The following is a 25,452-nucleotide window of genomic DNA, read 5'->3' as shown; positions in this document are numbered from 1 at the left end:
GGCGCGTCGAATGGTTTACTTTTTGTTTAGGTGAGGTTAACTTTGGGTGTTGAACTTGGGTCAAGGTCAGGTCAGAGTCCCTCAGGTCACGAACCTGGTCGAATGAGGTCAGTTCACATATCATTCGATTAGGCAGATCTTTCTGAGTCCATTGGTGGTTTTTCGACTCTTTAGCTTAATTTGATCATCGTGAGTTCATGACGAAAAACTCTTACGACCTTAGTGACGCTATAAATGACGTCACGCAAGGTCAACAACGCAAAGGTGAAGCATCGGACCTTCCAAGGAGTACATGAAATCACGATTCCATGTTCTTGAGGATTGAGATACTCGTAGTTTAGATCATACCAGGCGCAAAAACAATAATTTCCATACTTCCCCATTGGCTTATAATGGTGATTGGTGAAGTCACGTGACCGACCTGACCTCATGTGACCTTTAAGAAAAATCCGAGGCCTACAAGTTGTGAGACCCCTGGAGGACACTACGTCCTGTAAGTTTCATCTCCCTGTGAAAATTCCTCTGGCACTGAGGTGAGGGCGTTGTCAAGTTGCGACATCTAAGGACCGTGCAGAGGCTCACTTATGACATCAAAGGTCAGTGACCTGATCTGACCTGAAAATGCGGTTGGTGTCAAAAGATACGGCTTGAATTAAAGGTCAGCTCTCTATCGCCCGAGTGTTTTGAGCTACCGCGAAAAAACTATGAGCCGGGAGCCCTCTCCCTCCCCTCGGACGAGATATGACGGTGACGTTTAAATTTATTGTGCAAGGATCTAGAAAAAACGACCCTATGATGTCATTAAGCAGACTCTTTTTACTCAAGAATATGTCAAAATGGATTGGGTAAGGTTTTAAAGTCTCGCACTGCTATCTCTAAGCGTTCGGGGACTATTACCGCAAAACGTTCATAGCTGGTTTGTAAATGAGACCTCATATTTGAGGTCAGGTCAACAAGTGGACTCCTCAATGTCAATGGTACATGTCAAGATTGGCATTTCTCTTAAAAAAAACGTTTTATGCAATGTCTTTTCACATGAGGATTTCAGGAGATAAATTTTAACCAGGATCCTGGTTTTCTTGTCAAGATGTGGCGAATAAACTTAAGTTTAACCTTAACAAGTCAACTTTATAATGTGACCTAAAGCTAAGATCAGACCTGACAGAAAAAGGTGAAACCGGAACATAGTCAAACTAACACTTGACCCTCGCCGGACCTATTAGTTTTCTACATGCGTCCCGATGGACGGAGTTCTACCCTTTTGCTCTTTCGCCCTCAGCTGAGCTAGAGCTTCGCGGATTAAAAAAAAAAACGATCGTATGCGTTATTACGAGACGCAGAGACTGGTACTCGATTTTAAAATCTCAGGTCAACCGGTGACCTCTGAGGTCAGATCAAATGACCCAAGGTACGGGTTCGGGTTACGCTAAATAACCTCTCGAAAATGGTTTCAGAGTCGCGATTTTGGCACCATCGTGCTTTCCATGCGCAGGCACATCAAATTTTTTTTTTTTTTTACTTCTTGTTTAGGTACGGTCAACTTAACCTGTTGACCTCGGGTCAAGGTCAGGTCAGAAGCTGGTCGGAGGAGATCAAAACGCATATCATTCGATTTGGCAGTTCTTGCTAAGTTCATTAGTGGCTTTTCCGACTCGCTAGCTTAAGATCAGGAGTTATTAACGAAAAACTCCTATGACCTTAGCGACGTCATAAATGACGTCACGCAAGGTCAATGATGAAAAAGTAAGACACAAAACTTTGCAAGGGGTGCATAAAATCATTATTCCATTGGCTCAAGGTAGTTTTAGATCATTCTCGGCTCCAAAATAGCAGCTTTCATTTTCTCCCTCCCCCATTGACCTATAATGGCAAGTTCACGCACGAGCGACCTAGATTTGGGTGACCCTTGGAAAAATCAGAGATATACCAGCTGTAAAGCCTTGAAAGGATACTAAGTTATGTATGTGTCATCTCCCTGGAAAGCTCCTCTGCCACTCGGAGCGTTACGAAGTTACATAATTTTAGGACTGCGCAAATGTTTACTTATGATGTAATATAAGGGCAGTGAACTGACCTGACCTGAAAATTCGATTGATGCCACAAGACCTGGCTCGAATTAAAGGTAAGGTGTGCCAACGTTCAGCTCTCTATCACGAGCGTGTTCCCAAGTAATCGCGAAAAAAAAAAACGTCAGAAGGCAGCACCGACCCTCCTCGGCCGGTTAGGGTTTAGAGTTAAAGTTTATCTTAAATCCATTGTTCAAGAAGAGCTTAAACGAGTGCTAGCCAAAATTCACCGATAAAAATTTCACTGATAAATTTTTAAAACAAAATTCACAGTTCTCATGCGCCACCAGTCATAAGCACTTTGCTTTACGTAGACCTGGAAACAGTAGCTTGGAATCCCGTGGAGTGCGACAGATATTGTGCTAAGTTTCAGTATATACCCATATATAGCTTTGACCAAAGTTTTACTAATATCTTTGAAAATCACTAAATCTGTGCTGGCTTTCAAATTTGCGCATAACTAGTCATCCAAATGGATTAGCCCCTTAGAATTCGAGTGCTGTAAACTTTAAAATTAAACATTTCCGAAAAAGGTATTTCTCGATGTTGCCAGTACCCAGATCGGTAATTGAGAGCCAGTGGCCTCAATTTGGCTATGTCAAATCAAAACCATGTGTGAGGGTGGGGTAGTTACCTTAATCCAATCACATGTATGTATCTAAGACTTTTTGTGAGCAACAGAACAGCAGCATATTCGACCGTTTATTGTAGATTACGTAGAGACTAGACCGGCAGTGTTTGTGTTAAGCGGAGAGACCTGCGTTGTTTCCAATATGTTGTGCCCTTACCTGATAGTGTACCGTCGCTCCCTCCGGTGTGGTCGTAGCTGCGTGGCTGTGCCCGGCCGGCCGTGCGGTCGCGCCGGGCCCCTGTATGTAGTGTCCGTCCGTAGCTGCCGTCTCGGCGGCGCGGTGCGCGGCGGCGGGCCCCCTGCCCCGTATACTGACAGCTGCTCTCACCCCCTGCGGCCCGGTAGAGCCCCGTGCTCACCAGCTAGACTCTAGTTACCATAGCCAGCCGGCGGCGGCCGTCTCCGTGCCGGACGACTATGGCGTCATGGGCGGGCACACGCGGCGCTCGCGGCCCGGCCAGCCGGCCGCCTCCGCCGCCGACCTGGCTCGGAACAAGAAAACACAAGTAAGAACGTAAGCTATTTTTCATATTATCGATGTTGTGGTCGTGCCGCATGCTAGCTCAGTTCAGCCCCCGGAAACGCCAGAGGGCTCTGTTCTCCGCTCGATGGATAGAGACTAAACAACTGATTGCTCTAATCTTCATTCATCTGCTCGCTACTCCGGTACCGATAATCTCAACTTAACAATAGAGTGATGATGCTTGATTAAAATCACCAGGGCCTGGTTTGGGGCACTGCGAGGATGGGACGGGCTGGGATGGGATCTCTGTTCCAGGGATATGGCGTGTTGCTTTGGGTGGAACGTCTGGTATAAAGTGTCAATGACTTCATCGTCACCTCGCAGCACTTAAAAATATAGGTTTGCACGGCACATGGAGTCGTTGCTTACTCGTCTGTGTATGCGGTCCCAGTCCAAAGTGATTGTGTAAGGTAAAGGTATATGCAAATACGTTTGGTGTGGTCCCGGCTGGTATTTGTAGGAAGTCCCCCTTCATGCCTTGTTACATGTTCGGCTCCCAGTCCTGACTTGTTTGTGGCCAGCCCCTGAGCTGCTCGGTATGTAAACGGTTCCAGTTCCAGTTGGGTGTATGTGTTACAATGTGTCCACGAAATCCGTGGGATGTAAGATGGTCCTGTCCCGCAGTCCCAGATTGTCGCACTTGACTGCAGTCCCGTTTGGTGTTTATGTCTGCGTCCACATATATGTACTCTGTTCAAATGGAATTCATGTCAAATTTCTGCCAATGTTTCATAGTAAATAACATGCTTCTACTCCCCAACTGAGTGCGCGATAGTGATAATTGTCAGCTGAAGAGGATATCGCAATAGTTATGAACTTCATCAACACTTCTGCATGACTTCTCGCAAAAGTACGACGAAATATTCTAAGGACGTCTAAGCGATCAACACCACCATTATTAGTGAAATTACATCAGCCCAAACATCGGTATGCATGGCGCCAGAGGGGCAACATGATGCAGTCAGGGCCCGACATTAGCATAGATCGTGACAGAGACCTTCTTATGATACAGCACTATGACTGAGATTTGATCGTTTTGTAACAGATTCTGCACACCAGATGAATATGCCACTCGAAGTAAAGCTCATTTCGATTGCGTGAGAATTGGGGCGTGTATGCCAAGAAGAAGTCATCTTCAGAAATTGTAATGGTTGTTGAAACGGCAATTCCAAAGTTAGTTCGTCGTCCCTACCTATGAAATGCCGGATTATTGACCGGGCCACTGTGTTAGCACCGCCGAAATACGGCATCTCGTAGTGGATATTGGGTCCGCTGTTTTTTTTTGTACCAAGATCTAACCGCGAAGAGCCAGCTGGACCATCTGGCTGCACTTGAAACAACGGCTGTGTCAACGAAAATGTATTTCCAAATACTTTTGAGCAAGTAGTTGTAAATGTGGCTTGGATGCGAAAAATAGCCGCCAAATTTATGTGTTATTATAGCATTCAGCCTTAGCATGTGGAGAGTGTTGCATGTTTTAGCGTTTTCCATAGCTTGTAACATAGTAGGTAGTAGGTAGGTACTGTAACTCGGGTAAAAACCGTACCTAGTCCATTATACGTAAAGATAGCTGACACTTTTGTGATAGTAAAGAAATTAGAGTGAGTCAATGATCTCGTATATGTTGCTGTCTGTTTAGATATTGCTGAATTGCTAATAGTGTGAAATGTAGTAATATGTTTAGGTGTGCATATTGTTAATTCCCGAATTTAAATGCCTCATTTATTGCGTTCATAACGGTACTAAATTCACCTTTTCCTGGCAACGTAAACTTGATTTGCATTATGTATGGACGGCCATCAGCTAGGCAATCACAAAGTATATTAAAAACATGCCTTTAGCCTTATCTAATGGGGAACATACGGTGCAGCGGCTGATCCCTCACAGCGTACCAATACCCTTTTCAAGATCAATTCAAATAATGCTGGATCGGTGTTTGGTGGACGCTGGTCAGCGAAATGTTTCCGCGAATAAGTACCGATGAATGTATTTTCAGTTTCCTACCATTTTGTGGTGTAGAGCCTGTAACATCTGTGTTTGACCAAGTGTTTTGGCCCTCAGATGGCCTCCAGATTGTATGTTTCTCACCGTGTCTGTCGCTGCTCTGTGTCCGTGGGCTTTGATATCTGTTCAGTAACCGTTGTCTCCTCAGACATCCGATCATCAGTACCACAAGGAAATCCAGAGCGACCAGTCTGCTATGAAACGTTTATTTGTCACAAGAGAAAAACATCGGTCAGGTACGATACTGGGGCTCTGTGAAGCTATGAGTGAAACACACTTTTCCATATGCTTAGAAGTTGTCACTATTTTCGCTTTGGTAACGTGCTGGGTGATTTTTTATTTGATTTTAAGTGTTCCCCGCAGTTCAGGTAATAAAGTGCATGCTGAAAAATACTAGCCTGGCTGACACAGCACCCACAATATTTAGGTAGATACTAACAAACCGAACTATGATGATATTGCATGTATGATATATATATATATATATATATATATATATATATATATATATATATATATATATATATATATATATATATATATATATATATATATATATATATTGAATCAGCTGATATTTATATGTAAATTGACTTCTAAAATGCTTACGTTCTAAATTCAACAGCCTTCTTGAAGTAAATACTGTTGCAGCATTTTTAAGTCATTATTTTTATGAGTTCAATTGATCAGAAAGCGATTTAGTAAATAAAATGCTGATAAATCTATGCAATAATTGGAAGAGGTGAAATGGGCTGCAATATTTAGTCTTGTTTTTGGCGAATTGATAGTCAGTAGGATTAGTAATGAGCACTGTGCAGAGTTACAGCTATGAGGATTCATTTTCATCAATCGCTCAAATAAATATTTTGGGTAGTAACACAACCAATTACTTTCAGTTTAACTATTCCGTTTCTATCATTAAAGGGACCCTCCCACCTTCAAAAAAGTTTATGAATTGGCATGAAAGTGATGTCGCTCGGTTCAGAAAGAGCGTAAACGAATATCTACCAAATTTCACCGAAAAATATTCACCGGTTTTCAAGATATTAGACTTTTACTTTTGTTTACTTTTTGGGATCTCCGCTGTTCCTAGCGACTTCATTTGAAAGTGCGGCATTTGTTGCGCGCAAAGCAGCATATACCACCGCGTGCTACAAAACGTTTTAGTCAAACATTTAAAAATCGTTAGATATCTGCGCTGACGTCACACATTCAGAGGGGTATTCCTCAGCATTAGCCCCTCTGAATCAAAATGCTGCAATTTTGAAATTCAATATTTCCGATTTAAGGCATTTCTCGATGTTGTGAGTGCCGAAACCGGTAATTGTGAGCCAGGGACCCCATTTTGGCTATCTCAACTCAAATCTAATGTTAAGGTGGGAGGGTCCCTTTAATGAACAAGATTAACATTTCTTATATAATTACGTTTGGTCGACGATGAACGAAATACATAGTTGTTAATCAAAATCACCTTAGGTCGGGCATGAATACGTGTTGAATAAAAAATGTAGTAATGCCATATAGTATGTATGTCTAAGGCATTACTTTGAAATATACATATTTCTAGTGTAAGCATATAGTTCGTATTAAGGGATGATACTATTTTTTAGTGCTGCTTTTTATGTTTAGCGCTTCAGGAATTATACTCGTACATATTGGGTCAACAGCTACCCTTTAAGATCTTTCGTCCCCATTTTCTTTAATCATACCAAGCAATGTTTAGGCCTTGCGACCAATTTTCACCGTTTGTTTTATATAATTGTTTTATTATCACTCGTATAGCTAAGCCCTTTCATCCTTTGGAATGTAGCGTCAAATACAAGGAGCCAACGGAGCAATAAGAAAATGGAAAAACACAGTGCAACACTCGTTTCAAATAGCGCGTTCAACAACAACAGCCGCCAGTCGTTCATCAAAGCATGAAACACATGCAAAACGGCCATGCACTTGCACAAAGTTCCACAATTGAGTACCCGCTGGCACGGCTGTCCGCTTCCGCGAGAAGATTTTAAGTTCAGCACCAAAGCACACTAAAGCTAAGCCACAACACGTGTCATAGACAGAACAGATGTATAAATGTTAGAACACTTAATGGGACGGTATCTGACATTTTCTAACCGGCAGGTGAGGGCGGTATTGGCATGAAGCTTGTTGGTGGAAAATTAACTCCAAGTGGCGAAACTGGAGCATTTGTTGGGAAAATATTTAAAGGGGGAGTGATGGACAATCTTGGACAGCTAAAAGAAGGTGAGCATTTAAGAGCTGAGACACGTTATGAATAAAGTCTGTTTAAAGCCTTCTGTATTTTCATTAAATAATATCCTTGAAAAATGCTTTAAAACAATGCGTTGACAACTTCTGGTAAACGTTTTGGAAGAGCGTTTTTACAGAACTCTTAGATCTTACCGTCAATCTCCCTCGTTAACTTGGTGATCTTTGGATTTCCTCAACGATAGGAAGGACAGTCTATCACTGTAAAAGAGACTCCCGAATCAATCTCCGTATCAATCATAGTTTCATTAACCCGCGCCCCGTAGGGTGGGGGGCCGAAACGGCCCCCCTGTCCTTTTCGGTCGATATCTCCTGAACGGCTGGAGATATCGCCACCAAACTTTCAGGACCCCTCCGGGCATCAATTTTACACATTGTGACCAAAACTTTTTCCAGAGGCTATGATAGGTTGGCCACAAATGACGTCAGAGTGACGTCATGTTCTGTCATTTTCGACCGTAAAAAGACCTTCGCGAGAAGACCTGTCAGGACTACAGCTTTGAAGATACAGAAAAATGATCAAGACATAAAAGGTGTAGAATTGACAGGGCTACAAAACTGCTATCTCGAATTTCTGAAATTTTTGAGTTTTGACCCCCAAAAATCAAAAAAGCATTTTTTTGGATATATTCGCCAAAAAATCCAAAAAGTTTTTGAGTTTCGAAAAAACCGGAATATATGTGATAGTGCCTACCGTCTTCTATCTACATACCAAATTTCAGATCGATACCTCGTTTTTTGGCCAAGTTATAGCGAAAAAGCTGTTCAAAAATGATGACGTCAAATTTTCAAACTCAATTTTTGGCAATTCTAGAACTCGTCTAGCAAAAAGAAGACCACCATTAGACTCCCCGTGACGAGCTGCATCGAATCAATACCCATTTTATGCAAAAATATCAACCTTGAAATTTGACCTAATTTGACCTGACCTTGACCTGACCTTCACAAAAACGTGACCTAGGCTGGCCCCAAAGGCTGCCTAACCCACATAATCGCATTTGTCATGTAAAATGGACCATAAAACATGTATCACACGACACATTCATATTGTGACCCCCGGTGACCTGACCTCGCTGTGACCTGACCTGGTATCAGTGACCTCAGATAGCAAAGTATGTGTTTGACGAACAATGTACCATCGATGGTTTTCAATAAATTACCAATTTACTCGCTTTCACAGCACATTTCTTGAATTGCCTGTGAACGGTGAAAATCTGACATTTGACCTGACCTGTGACGTCATCGGTTTGACCTAGGTCAATGAAATTTGGTCAAAAGGTAGTTCCCGGTTGGGGCTATCGAACGCCGTTTAAATTTTGAAAATCGGCTGGTAACTTTCCGAGATCTTAGGGGGGGGGGCCGAAACGCCCCCCCCCCCCCCCTACGGGTGGTAGGGTCCGCCGGTAGCCCTACGGGGTGCGGGTTAACGTTGAAATCTAAAAGTGCAAAAATCTTATGCTAGATCCAAAAAGATCCAAAGCTCCACACAGTCGCTCACATTCTTTGGATGGTAGTGATGAAAAAAGAGGTAGTATTTCGGCACCTCCTAACGTCTAACGGCAGGCCCTGGATGTTGAAGTTATTGCCGTTTAGGTGGCACACTGGGCCTCCCTGAAGTCGACGCTGCCTTTAGGACACTGCTGTAATGTCCTGTATATGATGTAAATTAAGTACGCTATACTATAGTGGCTTGGTTTAAATGCAATTGTTCGTCATTATTTAAACGTTTATACCACGCTCAAAGGATAGCATGTGCTGTGTTTTCGTAGCATCGTCTTACAGTGTGTTAATATTTTAGTTTTATAATTTCTGTGCTCAAAGTAGTGTTCAAAGTAGTCTTGGTAGGTGACCGCAAGACAGGCTAAAAACTGCCGAAATTATAGAAGATGGAGCATTGATAGTTCTGACTGACATTCAGCTGATTGCCACTGCAAATTACCACTGCAAAGGCCACTGAAGGAGTGAAAATAGCACAGCTTTTGAAACTGTCTAAACGATCTATTTTGCACCCCAAGCTTATACAAAACTGTTTATTTCAATGAATATTATAATAACTCAATGTCCCCAACAATTTGCACTTAAGTACACATGCGCTTCGCATTCTTGCAGCATTGAAAGAAATTCATTTAGTATTATACCCAACAGTTCTCTCTGAAAGGGCGACCTGTCTTACAGGATGAGCTAGGGTAGAATGTTACTAACTTGAGCCCGTATCCCGTAACCCGTATCACCGAAAGCGAAATTCATCGAAAACATAAGCATGTTCTTTCAATGCACCAGCTTAAGAGCAGCGCATCAGCTAATTCTTAGCACCGCATCACCACGAAGACATCGAGACGTTTGAAAACAATTAACCATGTTTTCTCACATGACTTTTCCAGAAATTCTTGGTTACAACACGTGAATTTGTATGCAGGTGATGAAATTGTTGAATGGAACGGCACTTGCCTGCGTGGTAAAACATATGAAGAAGTTCAAAAAATTCTCAGCGAATCGACTGAAGAGATCGAGATCCTAGCCGACTGTAACCCGCGGCGTCAGACGGAGCGCTCGCCGCCGGCGCGGTCTGGCGGCGGGGCCGGGAGCAGCGGCGACCGGGCGCCGGTCAACAGCAGTCCGCCGACCGGCTCGTGGGCCGACCCCGGCCGCCAGCAGCGCAGCCGGCGGTCGGCGGACGGCAGCAGCCGGCGCCGCCGCCCCCCGGCCAGTCGCGGCAACACCACCCACTCCGGCGAGCACAACGGTCCGCTGACCCACCACCGGACCGGCAACGGCAACGTGGCAGACGAGGAGGGTGAGTGGGTGGCCCGCGAGACTCGCTGCTCGCCGATAAAGAGATATTACCTGCTTGTATATGAATGATTCCCGAAGCGGGTGGTCAACATTGCAGTTTTTTTATATCATTTATGAATTCACTTTTACCTGTGTTGTCTAAATTTAGAGCTAACTTAGTAGTATGGCAATGTCATTATTGCCCGAATAGCTGAATCGGGGGATCTGACCGTCAATAGGACGACACGTTCTTGAGTGGCGAAAAAAAGCGCGATATAAGAAACTTATAACCATGGATTCAATGCCAAAAACGCAACCAGTTCATTCCCATCGGTGTTTCCTTGAATTGCTATTGCTGTGATCAGCAGAGCCATGTTCGACAGATCGGCGCGAGAACAACTCAAGCATCGATCCGATGGACAGTGTGAGCAACTGCGGTCGGCCGGCGGTGGGCGAATCCATCCAGCGACACCCAGCCCCCGACTCCGGCCGGCCTGGGTCCGGCACAGCCGCTGCCAAACGGCCCAGCATCATACGGGTGAGAGGAGCCGCGTCTTACCCTATGAGTGAGATCTACTGGTAGGCGGGTGATACAGACCGTTTGTGGACTGGATGAGGGGAGTTATAGGCGTCGTTGGGGTGAAAAATATCACACGGCATGCGGGACATTGCGTTCCGAGAACGAATGAAAGCTAGTTTATTCGGAAACGATGGAAACGATTCACTTATCTGCCAGCTGTGCCTACTTATTCGGCCAGCATCGTAAAAAGGCATCGCTTCTTTTTCAGCACCTGCCACCAAACATATCCCTTGGTCAGATCCAGCTCCAGATGTGTCACGACGTGGCGGCTCATATTCTCTACGTAAGCGTGTTGCGGGCCAAGAACCTGAAGACCCGAAGGCCGAACGGTGACACACGACCAGATCCGTTCGTTGAAGTTATCCTTCTGCCAGATAACAGGTCAGTTATCTTTTAATATCCATCTAAAGTATACGTTCTGCTTTGCTTGGCAGTTGGCTCTTCAAGTTATTTATCGCTGGATTTGTGCTCCGGGCCGCCTGGGCTGCTTAGCGAGTGAGCGCCTGGCGTGGTATGCTGTGCCGCAGCGCTGATCGGTAGTGCGGTACAGTCTACCAGCGCAGGCCCGCAGTGCCGAGCGGTAGTGCGGTACAGTCTACCAGTGCAGGCCCGGAGCGCAGCCGCGCCGCGCGCCTGCATGAGTGGGCTATGGGAGCCGCGGCGCAGCGACTACGCTTGTAGAGCTGAACATCATGCCAGAATATCTCTACACAGTGCAACCTGCACACTTGCACAGTCAACGCTATGAACTCCGTGGCTTTACGTGAAATAGAATTTCATAGATCATACGCATCTAACTCGACAGCAACAAGCGCTGTCGAAATCACATTAAGCTGATTCCGAAGATATCCTAGTTACATATGTTGCTTCTCGTTTAATTTACGCAATTCCATCACAAGCGTGTCTTGTGTCGTAGTGTGAACTGACGTCTTTTAGCTTCACCAGATCACCTTTCTCACCTAAGGCCCTGTCCCACCAGCACAACATCTGAGAATGTGCGCACGACGCGCCACTTTTCGTACGAGTCGGTGCCGGAGTGGAACCAGACGATGGTGTACCCCAAGGTGCAGCTGGACACGCTGCATCTCTCCAGCCTGCAGGTCTGCGTGTGGAACCACGACGCCTACAAGGGCAACGAGCACCTGGGACAGGTGTCCATCGATCTGGCAGGTAGGTACTTAAGACATGGTGCTGCCGGAGACGGATGCTTGCAGATGCGATGCACTTGTCCTTCCTATGCCTAAGCTGACGCCTTTTAATGCTGGAGGCGAGCCTCACACTATCCTTGTCAGCCCATCTTTCACGTTGGCATTGATTGCAGATCCGCACAGTGTGGACGAGCAGGCTCACTGGTACCAGCTGCAGCCGATAGATGGCAGTGGAGGTCGAAAGTCGGAGCGCCGCCGCTCGGACCGACACTTCCTACCCAGAAAGTCGCGGGCGAAGCGTCCTGATGTCCTGCCTATGGACACTGAGCAAGGAGGTGAGATATTGACACTAAAAAGTCAACATGTGAGTTGTAAAACACGCAACATTTGCCTATGATTAGTCATGGAGTTAGTTGGGAACATTAGTCCTGTTGAGCATGCGTCTATGACTGTTTTTCTTCTCTGTTTCAGCGACACAACGACAGACCAAGTACATCTTTGCCACCTCGGGTCTGTCTGCCACCTCTATGCTGCCGGGACGGTGTCATGACAACATGTGCTCTATCGTCTGACCCGGTCCCAGCAGCCACAATCGGCGGACCGCGGCTCTGCTACACCCGCACCATGGCTGAACGGAGCTCCATGGGCTCCGGGCCCCGGGTCAACAGCTCCCTAGATCAATCCGTTCAGTGCGATCATGGAACCACAGCTCTGCAGTCATATAACCAGAGCGGAACAGTCATATCACCTCTTGTGATGTATGCCCGACAGCGGCAGGATCGTGCAAATAAGCCAACAGCTATCAGTCCAGCTTAGCTGGCTCAGGAACCGCTCACCTCGCTCAGGTCAGCTCAGTCTCGTTAAACTCGACTCAGCTGACTCAGTTCACTCTGACTCAGTGAGTCCAGCTCAGCTCAGCTGACTCAGTCTGTCGCGGTGTAAGCCGTGTTCCTCGTAAGTCGTAACTACCGCGATATAGTGTTCCAGAGAATACCTGACAGAGGAAGACTCGGATGAGTCCGTATCAGAGTTCCTTGATTGGGGAAGTGCCGTTCCACATTCACGAAAAACAAATGTTATGGGTAGGTAGTAAATGGGCGGGCAAGCCCGCCCAGTTACCACGTACCAAGGATTAGGAAGCATGATGTAAGGATAATTATATGGGTATCAGCAATGTTTGATAACACATTGCAGCCAAGTAGTTTCCATAACTTGCCTCTGCCCGCTATCACTGAATAGTTTTGGAATGTAACATCGAAATTCATACCCTTTCCAAAAACTACGATAGATAGATATGTAACAAAAAAAATGTATTGGTAAATATACAAAAACAAGCAATTATCATGTCAAAATTTCATTTGTGATTGGCCTAAAATACCTTACATTATCAATATATCCAGCATACAAATGAATATTTAGCAAACCTTCAGCGTTATAAACAGGGTTGTATACGACTCAATCAATAGCAATCAATTCAATCACGACAAATTTGGGAAACCAATCAAATCAATCAAGTCAGAGCAGTTTTCGGGAATTGATTCAATCGACTCAAACGCGACAATGAAAGGAATCAATCAACTCAATCAAACGACTCAAACCAAGATATACATTAGGTTTTTTGCCCCACCAACTTGGAAAAGTGTCCATAGCAGTCTGGTGTACCTACCTACCTACCTACCTACAGAAGAAACAAAAATATTGTCATTTAAAATTATAAATTGCCATGCCATTCAAAGTTTCTATGTAATAAGGAAGGATACCTAGTGATGGACAGGTGGATCATGATATTGAGGTTCAATGGGTAGAATTGGAGCAGAAGTTTCATTTAATGGGTGCAAAATAACCCAGTAGTTGACTTCAACAAACGCCCCTTAACCCAAATCACCACCTTTCACCTAAAAGTTGTCAATTTAATTTTGGCCATATTCCAGCTAAGTCATCAGGCCATCTACCCCATGTAAAGCCCCCGTCTGTCTCTTATGTGAGTTATGCGGAGCTCTTCTGAATTGAACCCTGAACATAATGAACCTAGCTAGGTTACATGCCACACTGACACCATATTGATATGAAAGTGTTGAAAATGTGCTATAAATTTGACAACTTCATTAGGTATGCTTTATGAAGACAGCAGGAAATCAGGTAGGTACCTTCTTACCTGCCTAGATGTGTCACTGGCTACCAACAGTACCAACGAAGGTAGATAGGTTATATGTGAAGAATTCAAAACATTTTATTGCAATACAATTTGAAACTGTTAGGACTGGGGGATAGGGATGAGCATTAAAAATATATTTAAAAGGAAATGGAAAGGACAGGGACTCTGGAACCACAGGATAAGTTAAGGACAAAGGAAGAAGAACAAGGAAAATTAAACGCCGTTGGTGCGAGGCGACGGGTGCGACTGCGAAAAAACAAAGAAAACGTTTTGCCAAGAAGTATGCTAAGCTTTTATAAATCCTTATTCTACGTCTTTTGATTTTTTGGTAAGTTGACGTCATTGATTATCATGTAGTATGGATAGATCATCATAAAATAAATCGGTTGTACAACACCAATTTCGTTTTAATTATTATTTCATTTGAAATAAAACCACTTAATAATATTCGGTAAAATATTTTAAGGAAAATGAAATATATTAAATACATATGTTATGCCTAGGCTCTCAGGAGAAAAGGATCAACAAACGTTCTGCTGCAAATTAAACAATGCAGCAAATTAGCTATTAATGTAAACGTAATTAGCGAGACGAAAACGGCGCTTTTGTTTCAGTTATTTTTGTAGGGGTTTCAGATATTTATAGAGTTCAGTGGGTTGTTTCTGAGGAGATGTGGAGATGTGAATTAGTAATGAATCACACTTTATTAGTATATAGGGCTGTCGCCACGTGTCCTCTGGTATTTCACACGCCAACGACACTTATTTAGCCGGATGATAGACAAGGACTGTAGGAGAGCGATGGGTAGATCAGGATGGTGAGGAAGACGCCAGCCGCTGCCCGATTTCAGCCTCTCGATGGCGAGACCACTGTAATCGGACAGATCAACCGATACTCCGGCGCCTCGATGGCAAGGTTAGCCGGAGCCGACTTGTCGCACCCCTGTCTGAGCGGAGACCCCGCACCCGAGCCTCGATGGCAAGACCCGGGGAACGAGTTTAAGCTCAGTGACTCGATGGCGAGACACTGTGGCCGCCTCCCTCACACACCCCGTAAGAGGCCGTGTTATGAGTCCCGGATGAAAGGAAATGATCGGCTACTCGCACGCTATGAAGACTCGCTGCTGTTCACTGTCCCGTCCCCTTTTCCACTGGTCCAGCTCCTCTCCACACCAGTTAAGATATTTTCACTTGCTGTATTGTGCACCACCACCACACCACAGCCAGAGCACCACTTCCACCCACACAGCGAGCACTTCTCCGCCGAGCATCCAGAACGAACTCCCTCGAGCCCCGTGCGCCGACCCGAGGTCACCTCGCCGGCGCCCTGAGGGCAGGAGCCCAAGCAGCCAATCACCGGGCTGCCTGCTATGGGGTCAGCTCAGTGCCGGCATAGCCCCAGGCGCCACGTGGTCGGCCGGCCGCCGCATGGCCCGCTCGGTGGTCCGGGCGGCCCGGCCTGCAGCCGCCGGTGCTAACATCCCCCCGCACCGTGTTGCACTGCAGGGCAACACTCACGAAAGGTAACCGGCGTGCTGCCGCACACCTCGCGTTGCTAACACATATCACATATTTTATATTCCAACAAATGCGATGCTATTTCTTCAAACACCGGCAAAATACAACATGACACAGGAGAAAGAAAACACACTTCAACTTCGTTAAGCAACGATTAATGATGGGGATCAGTGGCATATCCCCACCGACGTACCAAGGCGACTGGCGACGTCGTCGCTGCTAGATGAATCGCTGCCGCCCAAGCAGAAACCGCCACATCCAAGGAAGCTACCGCCCGAGCTGGTGTAGCCGACGAGGTTGCCGCCACCCGTGCTGAGGCGGCCGAGGAGGCCACCGCCGCCTGCGCCGAGGCCGCTGCAGCGCTCGCGGAGGCTAATGCCTCCCACGCTGGAGATGGAGAGACGCTGGAGAGCCTCCAGACTCCAGAGGACCCTTGGTCCTACAGTGCTTGATAGCGATTTGTCAGGATCGTGTAAACCCCGCTGGTTTATCTCACGGTTGCGGAGATGCCGATGTGTTTTGTCTCTCCCAGCCCCTCGATGGCGAGGCCACTGGGAGCAGACGGAAGGGTCGATGGTTCGGCCTCTCGTTGGCGAGCTGACCTGGGCGTCATTTGACTCCGACGCCAGCACGCGTTGCAGGTCAGCTCGTAAATCTCTGCAAGTCTATTGGCCACGAAGGTCTTGAACCGTCGGGTTTCATAGCCAAGGTACTGCTGGATTGCCTTGCTGTCCGTCCAGCAGAAGATGTCATCCGGTGGCTGAGTGATCTCCCCGAGGACGGTAGCCACCAGACGCGCTCCAAGAACGGCTGCTTGCAGCTCCAGACGGACAATTGATGGTCGCTTCAGTGGAGCGACTCGGCATTTGCCGATCAGGAAGCGACAGTGGTGTAATCCATCGCTCGAAGTTGTCCTGAAGTATGCCACAGCGCCGAACGCACTCTCTGACGCATCGCAGAACACATAAAGTTGGCGTCGCAGCGTCCCTGGGCCGCTGGGGTTCACGCAGCGTTGCATCACGACTTCATTCAGCTTCTCTGCTTCACTCAGCCACTCCAACCATTGGCTCAGCTCAGGTTCGGGTAGTGGCTCGTCCCACTCCAGATGTTTCCACCAGAGTCGCTGCATCATCATCTTTGCTCTCACGGTAACAGGAGCAGCAATCCCCAGAGGGTCAAAGATTGTTGACACTTTGCTGAGCACACCACGCTTGGTTGCACTCACTTCTTTGGCTTGGAGACGAAACCCCAATGTGTCCTCGTCTTCCTCCCATGCGATGCCCAGCGTCTTTTCAGCGGTGTGCGAGCTCCTGAGACATAGGCTCGCAGAGGCGCTGGCTCTCTCCCTCTCTGGAACCCCTTCCAGCACTGCGGGGGAACTGCTTCTCCATTTCGTGAGGTGAAAACCTCCTCTCTCCAGTGCCTCCTTCACGTCAGCGTACAGCTGTTTGGCGGCGTCTTCCGTCATGCAAGAGAACAGGCAATCGTCCATGTATAACGACTTTGCCAGTTGCTCGGGACTTCTGCTGAGAACCTTGTCTGTCTCCGCTCCATGGTCCAGAAGTGCTTTTCTCAGCACGTAGTTGGCCGTTGCCGGTGATGACTTTGCGCCAAAGATGACCACCTCCATCTGATAGACGTCAGGCTTGCGGTGTCGCTCCATATCTCGCCATAGAAAGCTCGATGCAGGCTGGTCTTCTGTCCGGATCCTCACCTGATGATACATCTGTTTGATGTCCGCTGTCACAGCGACCAGACCTTCCCTGAAGCGCATGATCACCCCAGGAAGGCTTTGTAGTAGATCTGGACCTGTGATAAGCTTCGAGTTCAGTGATACGCCTTGGTATGTTGCCGCAGCGTCGAAGACGATTCTCAGCTTCCCTAGCTTGTTCGGGTTCACTACTGCGTGGTGTGGCAGATACCAACGCTTCTCCTTCGGTTCGTGCGCTTCTTCTGCTGAAAGCTTCCTTGCGTGACCATCCTTCACATATCCGTCGATGATGGCTTGGTACCTTGTAGCCAGTTCTGGCTGCTTGTCGAGTTTCCTCTCGATGGACTGAAGACGTCGGTACGCTTGGTTCCAGTTGTCCGGCAACATCGGTTCGTCTTGACCCCACAGAAGTCCAGCTTCATATCTGTCCCCCACCTTCCTGGTCTGCTGATCCAAGATTCGCATAGCTCTGAGATCTTCTTGAGATCGTGCATCAGAGCTGTTGATCATGGTGCCGAAGGCCTCGGTCGTCCACCAGTCTTGGACCAACTCTTGCAGACCCTCCAGAGCGTCTTCGGGAGCACGTTGACGCACGAACATGACTTGCCGCATTGTGCTTGGAATCAGGGTGGATATCGATCCCGTCAGGGTCCAGCCAAAGTCTGTCCGGATAGCGACGGGCATTCCGGGGCCTCCCACCCGGACCTCTCGCTGCAGCACAGCTTCCAGAATGTTGGCACCAAGTAGAAGCTCGACGTGTGCGCCGTTGTACTGCTGTAGGTCCAGGTCCTGCAAGTGCTTCCAGCTGCGAAGCTGCTTGCTACTCATGCTGGGTGGGGCCACGTTCAACCTTGGCACAGACCACACCTCGGGCACGACGATTCGATTTCTGCTGGTCGCTGTGCTCAGAGGACTGACTGTCAGCTGAACTCGAAGAGACGACTGTCTGGTACCGCTTCCTTCGATGTTCTGTAGCTGCAGATTCTCTCGGACTCCTGGAACCCCAATCTCTTCCAGGACATCTTCACAGCAGAGCGATGTCTGCGCTCCCGGGTCCAGCAGTGCTACTACGTCTCTCTCCCCGTTTGGGCCGTGAATCCGCACCGGCACCAACTGCAGCAGTGTGTCTGTCGTCTCTGTGAGAGCCGTGCCGACGATGCGACTTCCTTCTCGTGCCACTGTTTTTGGTTCTGTTTGGCTTTCTTCATTACAAGCGGCGCTTCTGTCCACATGTATGAGTCGGTGATGAGATGCATTACATCCATTCAAGTTGCATCGTCTTGCAGAGCGGCAATCCCTCATGAAGTGGCCCTTGTTCAGGCAGCCCCAACACAGCCGTTCCTTGCTCACTACGACCAGCCTCTCCTCCACCGTCTTCGACTTGAACTCCGTGCAATCCTGAAGCTTGTGCTGTTCCTTGCACAGGACACAGAACCAGCGACGTCGGTTGTTTTCCGTCTGGGAAGACGTGGCCGACGTAGTCAGAGTTGTTCGTCGTGCCGAGGTCTCCCGTGCACTCGCGGATGGCCTTTTTCTTTCTGGATCGCGGTTGTGGTTGGCCGAGTTTCTCAATATGGCAGTCTCTGTCTCCAGCCACTTGCTGAAGATCTCCAGATCGGGCTGCTTGGGATGCATCTGATGCACCTCTCGTCCCCACTGATAGGACAACTCCGCAGGAAGCTTCAATACCACTCGACGCAGGTTCTCGATAGCTCTCAGATCATTGTAGTGGTTCAGAGCGCGCAGCGTCAGCACAGTGTTGCTGACAGCTGAACTGAACCTCTCCACTGAGGCGATGTTGTTGATTGAAGGAGCTGGAGTTGCAAACATGGAGCTGAGATATGCTTGGCTGATGTCACCTTCTCGACCAAAACGCTCGTGCAGCCTTGCCAACGCCTGGTGATACATCTTGCCATCGAACAAGAATCCCTCGATGGCTTGATGGGCGACTCCATCTACTGCTTGTTGTAGATGCGCCATCCGCTCCGTGTCAGAGAGAGATGCCTGATCGTGAACCAGTGCTCTGAAGAGACTGATCCAGCGCGGCCACTCACTTGGTTCGCCTGTGAACCGCGGCAAATTAAGACGTGGAACACTGTTGGTAAAAGCTGACATTCCAAGAGGTGGATGCCCGTGCTTCTCCTGCCCTTTGCTGTTTGATGGCCAGTTGTCTGGGTTCAGAGATGAGCCATCCACCTCCACTTCCGGAGCAGCCTTAGGTCCTTGTGGTCTTGGACCAGGCACATTGTCGGGTACGCTCGTGCAATGCGGTGGTTCGGCGGCTTGATCTACCCCCGCACCTTCAGCAGATCCCTTTCTTCCTTTGGCAGCTGCTTCGTCGAAATCATGCCGACGATCCCAGTTCAATTCGTCTTCCGCAGCCTGATACATGCGCAGCTTCCGAGCTGCTCTGTCGCGGGCCTCTTCGGCTATTCTGAGCTGTAGCACCCTGTTCCGCTCCTCCAGAAGACGGCTTTCTTCCAGCTGAGCTCTGATGTCATGCAGCTTCCGATCAGCATCCTCCAGCTCCACAGCAGCCTCTCTGGATCGAACTGACACAGCGGTGCCTGCTGACGTGTGTGACTTGGCACGACTTCGAGTGTGACGGGAGGTGGCAGCTGATGACTTGGCTTCATCCAACTCTTGAAGGTACAGCTGGATCTTCCCCTGGATCAACAATTCCTCTTCTTCAAGGCGATCGGCATATTCTTGGGCTTCTTGGAGTTCGTCGTCTCCAAGTTTGCTTTCATAAGTCTGATGCACCTTTCTCAGGTCGGCGAAGGCTTCTTCCAGCCTCGTGCTGATGTGCTCAATACGATCGCGGGTCGCTTTTCTTGATAACTCGATCTCAACCGCTTTGCTGACCCTGGTCGCAGCAGCCCTCTTGCAACCACGCTGCCGGCGCAGATCAGCAAGCTCCTGCTCTCTGATATCCATAGAAGATCCACCAAGAGCGGAATCCATTCCTTTTTCGTCACGAGCCTCTTGCTTGTCTATGCCCATCCTCTCCCCTTGGGCTCACTAGTCGTGATCCGGCCCGCGGAGGACCAGAAATGTCGCCACGTGTCCTCTGGTATTTCACACGCCAACGACACTTATTTAGCCGGATGATAGACAAGGACTGTAGGAGAGCGATGGGTAGATCAGGATGGTGAGGAAGACGCCAGCCGCTGCCCGATTCCAGCCTCTCGATGGCGAGACCACTGTAATCGGACAGATCAACCGATACTCCGGCGCCTCGATGGCAAGGTTAGCCGGAGCCGACTTGTCGCACCCCTGTCTGAGCGGAGACCCCGCACCCGAGCCTCGATGGCAAGACCCGGGGAACGAGTTTAAGCTCAGTGACTCGATGGCGAGACACTGTGGCCGCCTCCCTCACACACCCCGTAAGAGGCCGTGTTATGAGTCCCGGATGAAAGGAAATGATCGGCTACTCGCACGCTATGAAGACTCGCTGCTGTTCACTGTCCCGTCCCCTTTTCCACTGGTCCAGCTCCACACCAGTTAAGATATTTTCACTTGCTGTATTGTGCACCACCACCACACCACAGCCAGAGCACCACTTCCACCCACACAGCGAGCACTTCTCCGCCGAGCATCCAGAACGAACTCCCTCGAGCCCCGTGCGCCGACCCGAGGTCACCTCGCCGGCGCCCTGAGGGCAGGAGCCCAAGCAGCCAATCACCGGGCTGCCTGCTATGGGGTCAGCTCAGTGCCGGCATAGCCCCAGGCGCCACGTGGTCGGCCGGCCGCCGCATGGCCCGCTCGGTGGTCCGGGCGGCCCGGCCTGCAGCCGCCGGTGCTAACAAGGGCCTTGCACTTTATCATCTGGATTAAAAAAAAGTTTCCTGCTGAGTGCAGAAAGGTAGGTAGGTGCATCGCCAGGTTCTATCACAGGATTGGAGCAGTTATTGCAGTTGAAAGTCAAAATTGGCTGTTCATGTTTAGGCCCTGTTCTTTATTTGGCCATCTACCCCATATTGCAGTTGTGATGACAAGCAGTTTTCAGTGTAGTTTTGTGATCTTTGATGTCATCAATTGGTGTCATTATTTTTCGTCAACTAAAACTTATTTCAACTTTCCATTCAATCGACTCAATCATACGAGTCACTCTAATTTTCGGGAATCAAATCAGTCAACCAGTCGCTAAAGTCAAACGAGTCAGTCAACCAGTCATCTCGAAAAGTCAATCGACTCAATCCAATCAACTCAAAATACGCGTTGAATCAAATCAATCAATTCAATCGACTTGATTGGTATACAACCCTGGTTATAAAGAAGCGTATTAATAACCTAAATGACAGTTTCACCAGCCACGAGAAACGTAAATTCCAACAACAAATTGTGATGAAGATAGCTGCAAGATGTGTCCATACTGCCACTCCTAACTCGTTTGTAGCCGATGTTCAGTGTAGCTAGCATTCAGCTGACTGAAGTCAGCTGATCGGTTTACGATAACTCCTCTTATTATCTCTTGTCCCGTCATGTACACGTACAGTGTGAATGTATACGCATTAACCAGCCGTTTGTGCTGCAGCTATTAGATAGACGTCTTCTGATATCCGATCTTCACTTCTCAATGTCTATAAAATCAAACATGGTTTACCAAGAAATGTTTTTTGACATTTTACGTTTTTGTGTTGCACAAATAGTGCTTAATCATGTACTGTCATTAGATGACGGTGGAATTGGTGCATTTAGTCATGTCGAAGGTGAAGTGTTCACGTATTTTAGTGATATGTATGTTCGGCGGCTCACTTCTGGTTAAGGTTGATCGTGCAGTACGGCCAATGTGATTTTAATCATATCGTCGCCCGAAAATGTGTCATACAATGTACATAACCATGGTGGATTACGAGCGTCTGTGGCGGGAGAGCCATTTCCCTTCGGCTATCCCAGCTCCATGTAGCGAGTGGTGTAACGTCTCGTGCTGCATGACACGCTGAGCCGTAACAAACGGCACCGATTTTCGTGTTAATTAATTACCTGTCGCGTGCTGACGTCTTACAGGTCTGTGCCGTATGTTATATCCGTTCACACGTCATGAAGCACTGTTGTTGGTTGTTTCGACTGCGGGCGTCTTTATCGATTATTTAGCAGTCTGTTTTCTACAGTTGGCTTCCGTGCAGAGGTGGCTGAGCACTGCGCGGTGCGCGGGCGGCCGGCGCCGCTCCCAGGCGGGCTGCCACCGGGCGTTGGCACGCCGCTGTCTGTGTAGTGTACCGTTCGCTAGGCCGGTAGATGTCTCTGTCAGTGCCTGGTGGTCAGCAAGTGCTTTCACGAACAATACACACATCATCATAACTGCGCCTCTGTTACCTGCGGAACTTCAGGTGTCACCTTACGTGGAAGCAGGCACTGGGTAAAGTGTTCACCAAATATCTCCTTGTTTTGGCTAAGTCAAAGTTAGTACAAGTCCATAATTCGCTCAAACCTAACTCATAGCTAACACATGGCGAGCTCCCTGTCATGCGGCTTCTGGGCGCATGACAGGGAGCACCAAAGCTTCCAAGAAGCCATTGACCTTGCTACGGAGCCCCAAAGCTGCTTAAGTGCGAGGCCCCCTAAGTCACCGTGAGGTCACCTCAACCTGGATCATCGAAGGATTCTTGAGCGCGTGGCAGGTTTCTTTGGGTTACAGAGAGGCCTCTAGAGTTACCAAGAGGTTCCTGAGCTACCGAGGGGCACTATCAGCACACGATTACCTCAAAAGAGCGTGGCAAAGCCTCCTGGGTAGTAAGTTCACTTCGCAAAAACCATTTGAGCCACGGACGTATGACCGGGTCACACAGATATCGAAGGACGCTCAGAACGTTTGACGAAAGGCTGGACTCCTACTAACGCTGTGACATCCCATGAACGGATACGAAACGCTCGCTCCATAAGACCTATCTTGTATTCACGGCCGTTTGGTGCTGTCAGGGTGCCTTATAGATATATAGCGGTGCAACTTATTGATCCGACTTGGTGCACAAAGCATAAAAATATAGGATGAAAAGGGAAAGAGAAAGCAGCAGGGCCTCCTTTAAGGATTTTTCACTGGGTGGGCAATTTTTTTTCGCCGCTCCCCTGCCTGAGGGCGGATCCAGCCACTTGTTTTGGGGTTCAACCAATTTCAAAACCTGTGCCGGGGGGTGAGGCGAAATAAGCTGTGCCATTATTGGAAACAAGATGATAGTTTGCAAAGATAACGTTTGTCGTGTGTTTTATTTTATCCCTCGCCGGCACAGGCCATTTTGCGTCCTTCGACGGCGCAAGGGGGGGGGGGCGAACCCCTCGTGTTAGGCCCCTAATTAAGCTAGAGCCTCGCGGAAAAAACATCGTGTAGGTCATCACGAGACGAAGCCAACGGTACCCAGTTTTAAGGTCATAGTTCAAATGGTGACCTCTGAGGTGAGGTCAGGTCGTCAATGAACCAAAAGTCGAGAAAATCAGGACCTGTTAGAACGTCGTAGTGTGGCTGCTATGGGTTTTTTCGGGGTGCTGATCACGAATATCATGCTATTTGTGACCACAGATGATATTGTAGCACGCTACATCTTGAACATTTAACGTAATATCTTTTCGCCACGGCTCGGTCCGGCAGTCCCTCTCCCTCGCAGTCCGGTCACAGGCCCCTCCATTCACTCACCCATCGCTGCTACCGGGTGACGCACAGCTGAGCGGAGCGCTGCTGCTGCGCTCCCCTCCCCTCTCATTATTCACCCCCCCCCCCCAGTCACCAGGCCCACCATCCCCACACATCACTTTTCTCCATCTCCCGCAACGAGCACTGTCCGTGGGAATAGCCGCAGTAGACACATCTGCGGGAAGACGATGCCGCCTACATCAGTACGAACCGTCGAGGCACAGCTGAGTCAACAAGCTACGTCAGGACCGCGGCCGGCGGCGGCGGCGAGCGAGCACGTTAAGGTACTCTGTCACTTGTCACGTACTCTGTCAGGTACCACAACAGCTGCACCGCGCTGAGTCCCACGGAGGGAATGGCAAAACCAGAAAGATCCTACGGCAAGCAAAAACGCTGTAGTTCCAGAGGTCTTCGCAATGGGCAGCCGTTAAACTCTCATTACGACGCTCGCCTATGGAGACAGCTACCGCAGGATGAGCGATCCGAGCCTCCTCAAATAACGCTGGATCAGTAAGATATGTCAACAGATCATGGAGCAGTGTCAAGGATGGATGCCGGCTGGAGCACACAGCCTCCTTTGTCGGGCACAGCAACCCAGGGTGAGTGAACCTGGCAAAACAGCCGGGTGACCGACCTCACAATGGCCTCATGAGGTAGTTCCAGAGATCTCCGCAGAGGAAGAAGGCGCTGACTTACGGCCACGCCCCGGTACGGTGGGCGGAGCAAGAGTGACGTCACAGGGGCGTTGGCGGCAGACGAAACGGAAGGAAACAAAAGTTTGAATAAAATGAAATTGAAGAATCAAAATTAAAACTCGAAAATCACAAACCTTTCGGGGATTGTTTTATGCCAGCGATTACTAAAATGATAAAGCACTCAACACGAAGACGATTCGACGGCCAAAAATTGCAGGCACAGAGGAGCAAGGTGACTAAACAGGACAGAGGGCGCCATCTTACGGCCCCACCCACCAGAAGAAGGCAGAGGAAGATGACGTCGCAAGGGCGTGGCAGTCACCCCTCCCCCCCCCCAACTATAAAAGGGTGCGCCACCCAACCAGAGGGGGAATCACAGTCGAGCAGCCGAGAGTCACAGTCTGCAGCTGGAGCCGGGGACGCCTTCTGGGAGCCGCCGTCAGTCCGGGGTCACCCGCGAGAAGCCTCTTCAGCTCGAGCGATCAGAACCGAGGACAGCCGCCGACGCTTGCGACCACACTGAGAAGCGGAAGCACAGAGAAACTCCAGAATGTGAGTGTTGTTGAAAAGTCTGCTCAATCCCGATCCTTGACCCCCCCCCCCTCTACCCAGCCTGCCGTGCCGTGACGACTGCCAAACATTTTCGGTTGCCATAAAATGCACTCTCAATTGGAATTGGAAAACTTAAATTACTTTGAACTTATTGGTCCAGACACCCTAGTAGCACGTTAGGATCTGAATTGTGAGGTCA

At 48.4% G+C, this 25,452-nt stretch overlaps 1 protein-coding gene across 2 annotated transcripts; it reads left to right on the top strand.

The window, feature by feature from the left end:
* Positions 1-3,046: 3,046 nt before the first annotated feature.
* On the top strand, positions 3,047-13,428 carry LOC122365993 (regulating synaptic membrane exocytosis protein 2-like). Of its 2 annotated transcripts, none has more exons than XM_043337706.1 (9): positions 3,047-3,203; positions 5,373-5,460; positions 7,349-7,471; positions 9,912-10,289; positions 10,651-10,805; positions 11,056-11,228; positions 11,827-12,017; positions 12,169-12,330; positions 12,467-13,428. In XM_043337706.1, exons 1-9 carry the CDS (start codon positions 3,123-3,125, stop codon positions 12,565-12,567), a joined length of 1,452 nt encoding a protein of 483 aa, XP_043193641.1. In that variant the 5' UTR covers positions 3,047-3,122; the 3' UTR covers positions 12,568-13,428. The 2 variants fall into 2 exon arrangements, with proteins under 2 accessions (XP_043193641.1, XP_043193642.1); XM_043337707.1 differs by having other exon boundaries at positions 3,063-3,211.
* The last annotated feature ends 12,024 nt before the right edge of the window (positions 13,429-25,452 follow it).

Source organism: Amphibalanus amphitrite, unplaced genomic scaffold, assembly GCF_019059575.1.
Source record: "Amphibalanus amphitrite isolate SeventyFive unplaced genomic scaffold, NRLGWU_Aamphi_draft 000776F_arrow, whole genome shotgun sequence".
Classification (NCBI taxonomy): domain Eukaryota; kingdom Metazoa; phylum Arthropoda; class Thecostraca; order Balanomorpha; family Balanidae; genus Amphibalanus; species Amphibalanus amphitrite.
The sequence above is the reverse complement of the archived record's forward strand: the minus strand, read 5'-3'. Positions and strand labels throughout refer to the sequence as shown.

Excerpts from the sequence above, each read along its gene's own strand:
- LOC122365993 (XM_043337706.1), top strand. The coding sequence starts at position 3,123 with ATGGGCGGGCACACGCGGCGCTCGCGGCCCGGCCAGCCGGCCGCCTCC. Across the intron at positions 12,018-12,168 it reads GGTGTCCATCGATCTGGCAG|ATCCGCACAGTGTGGACGAG; the intron begins GTAGGTACTTAA and ends CATTGATTGCAG. Across the intron at positions 12,331-12,466 it reads TATGGACACTGAGCAAGGAG|CGACACAACGACAGACCAAG; the intron begins GTGAGATATTGA and ends TCTCTGTTTCAG.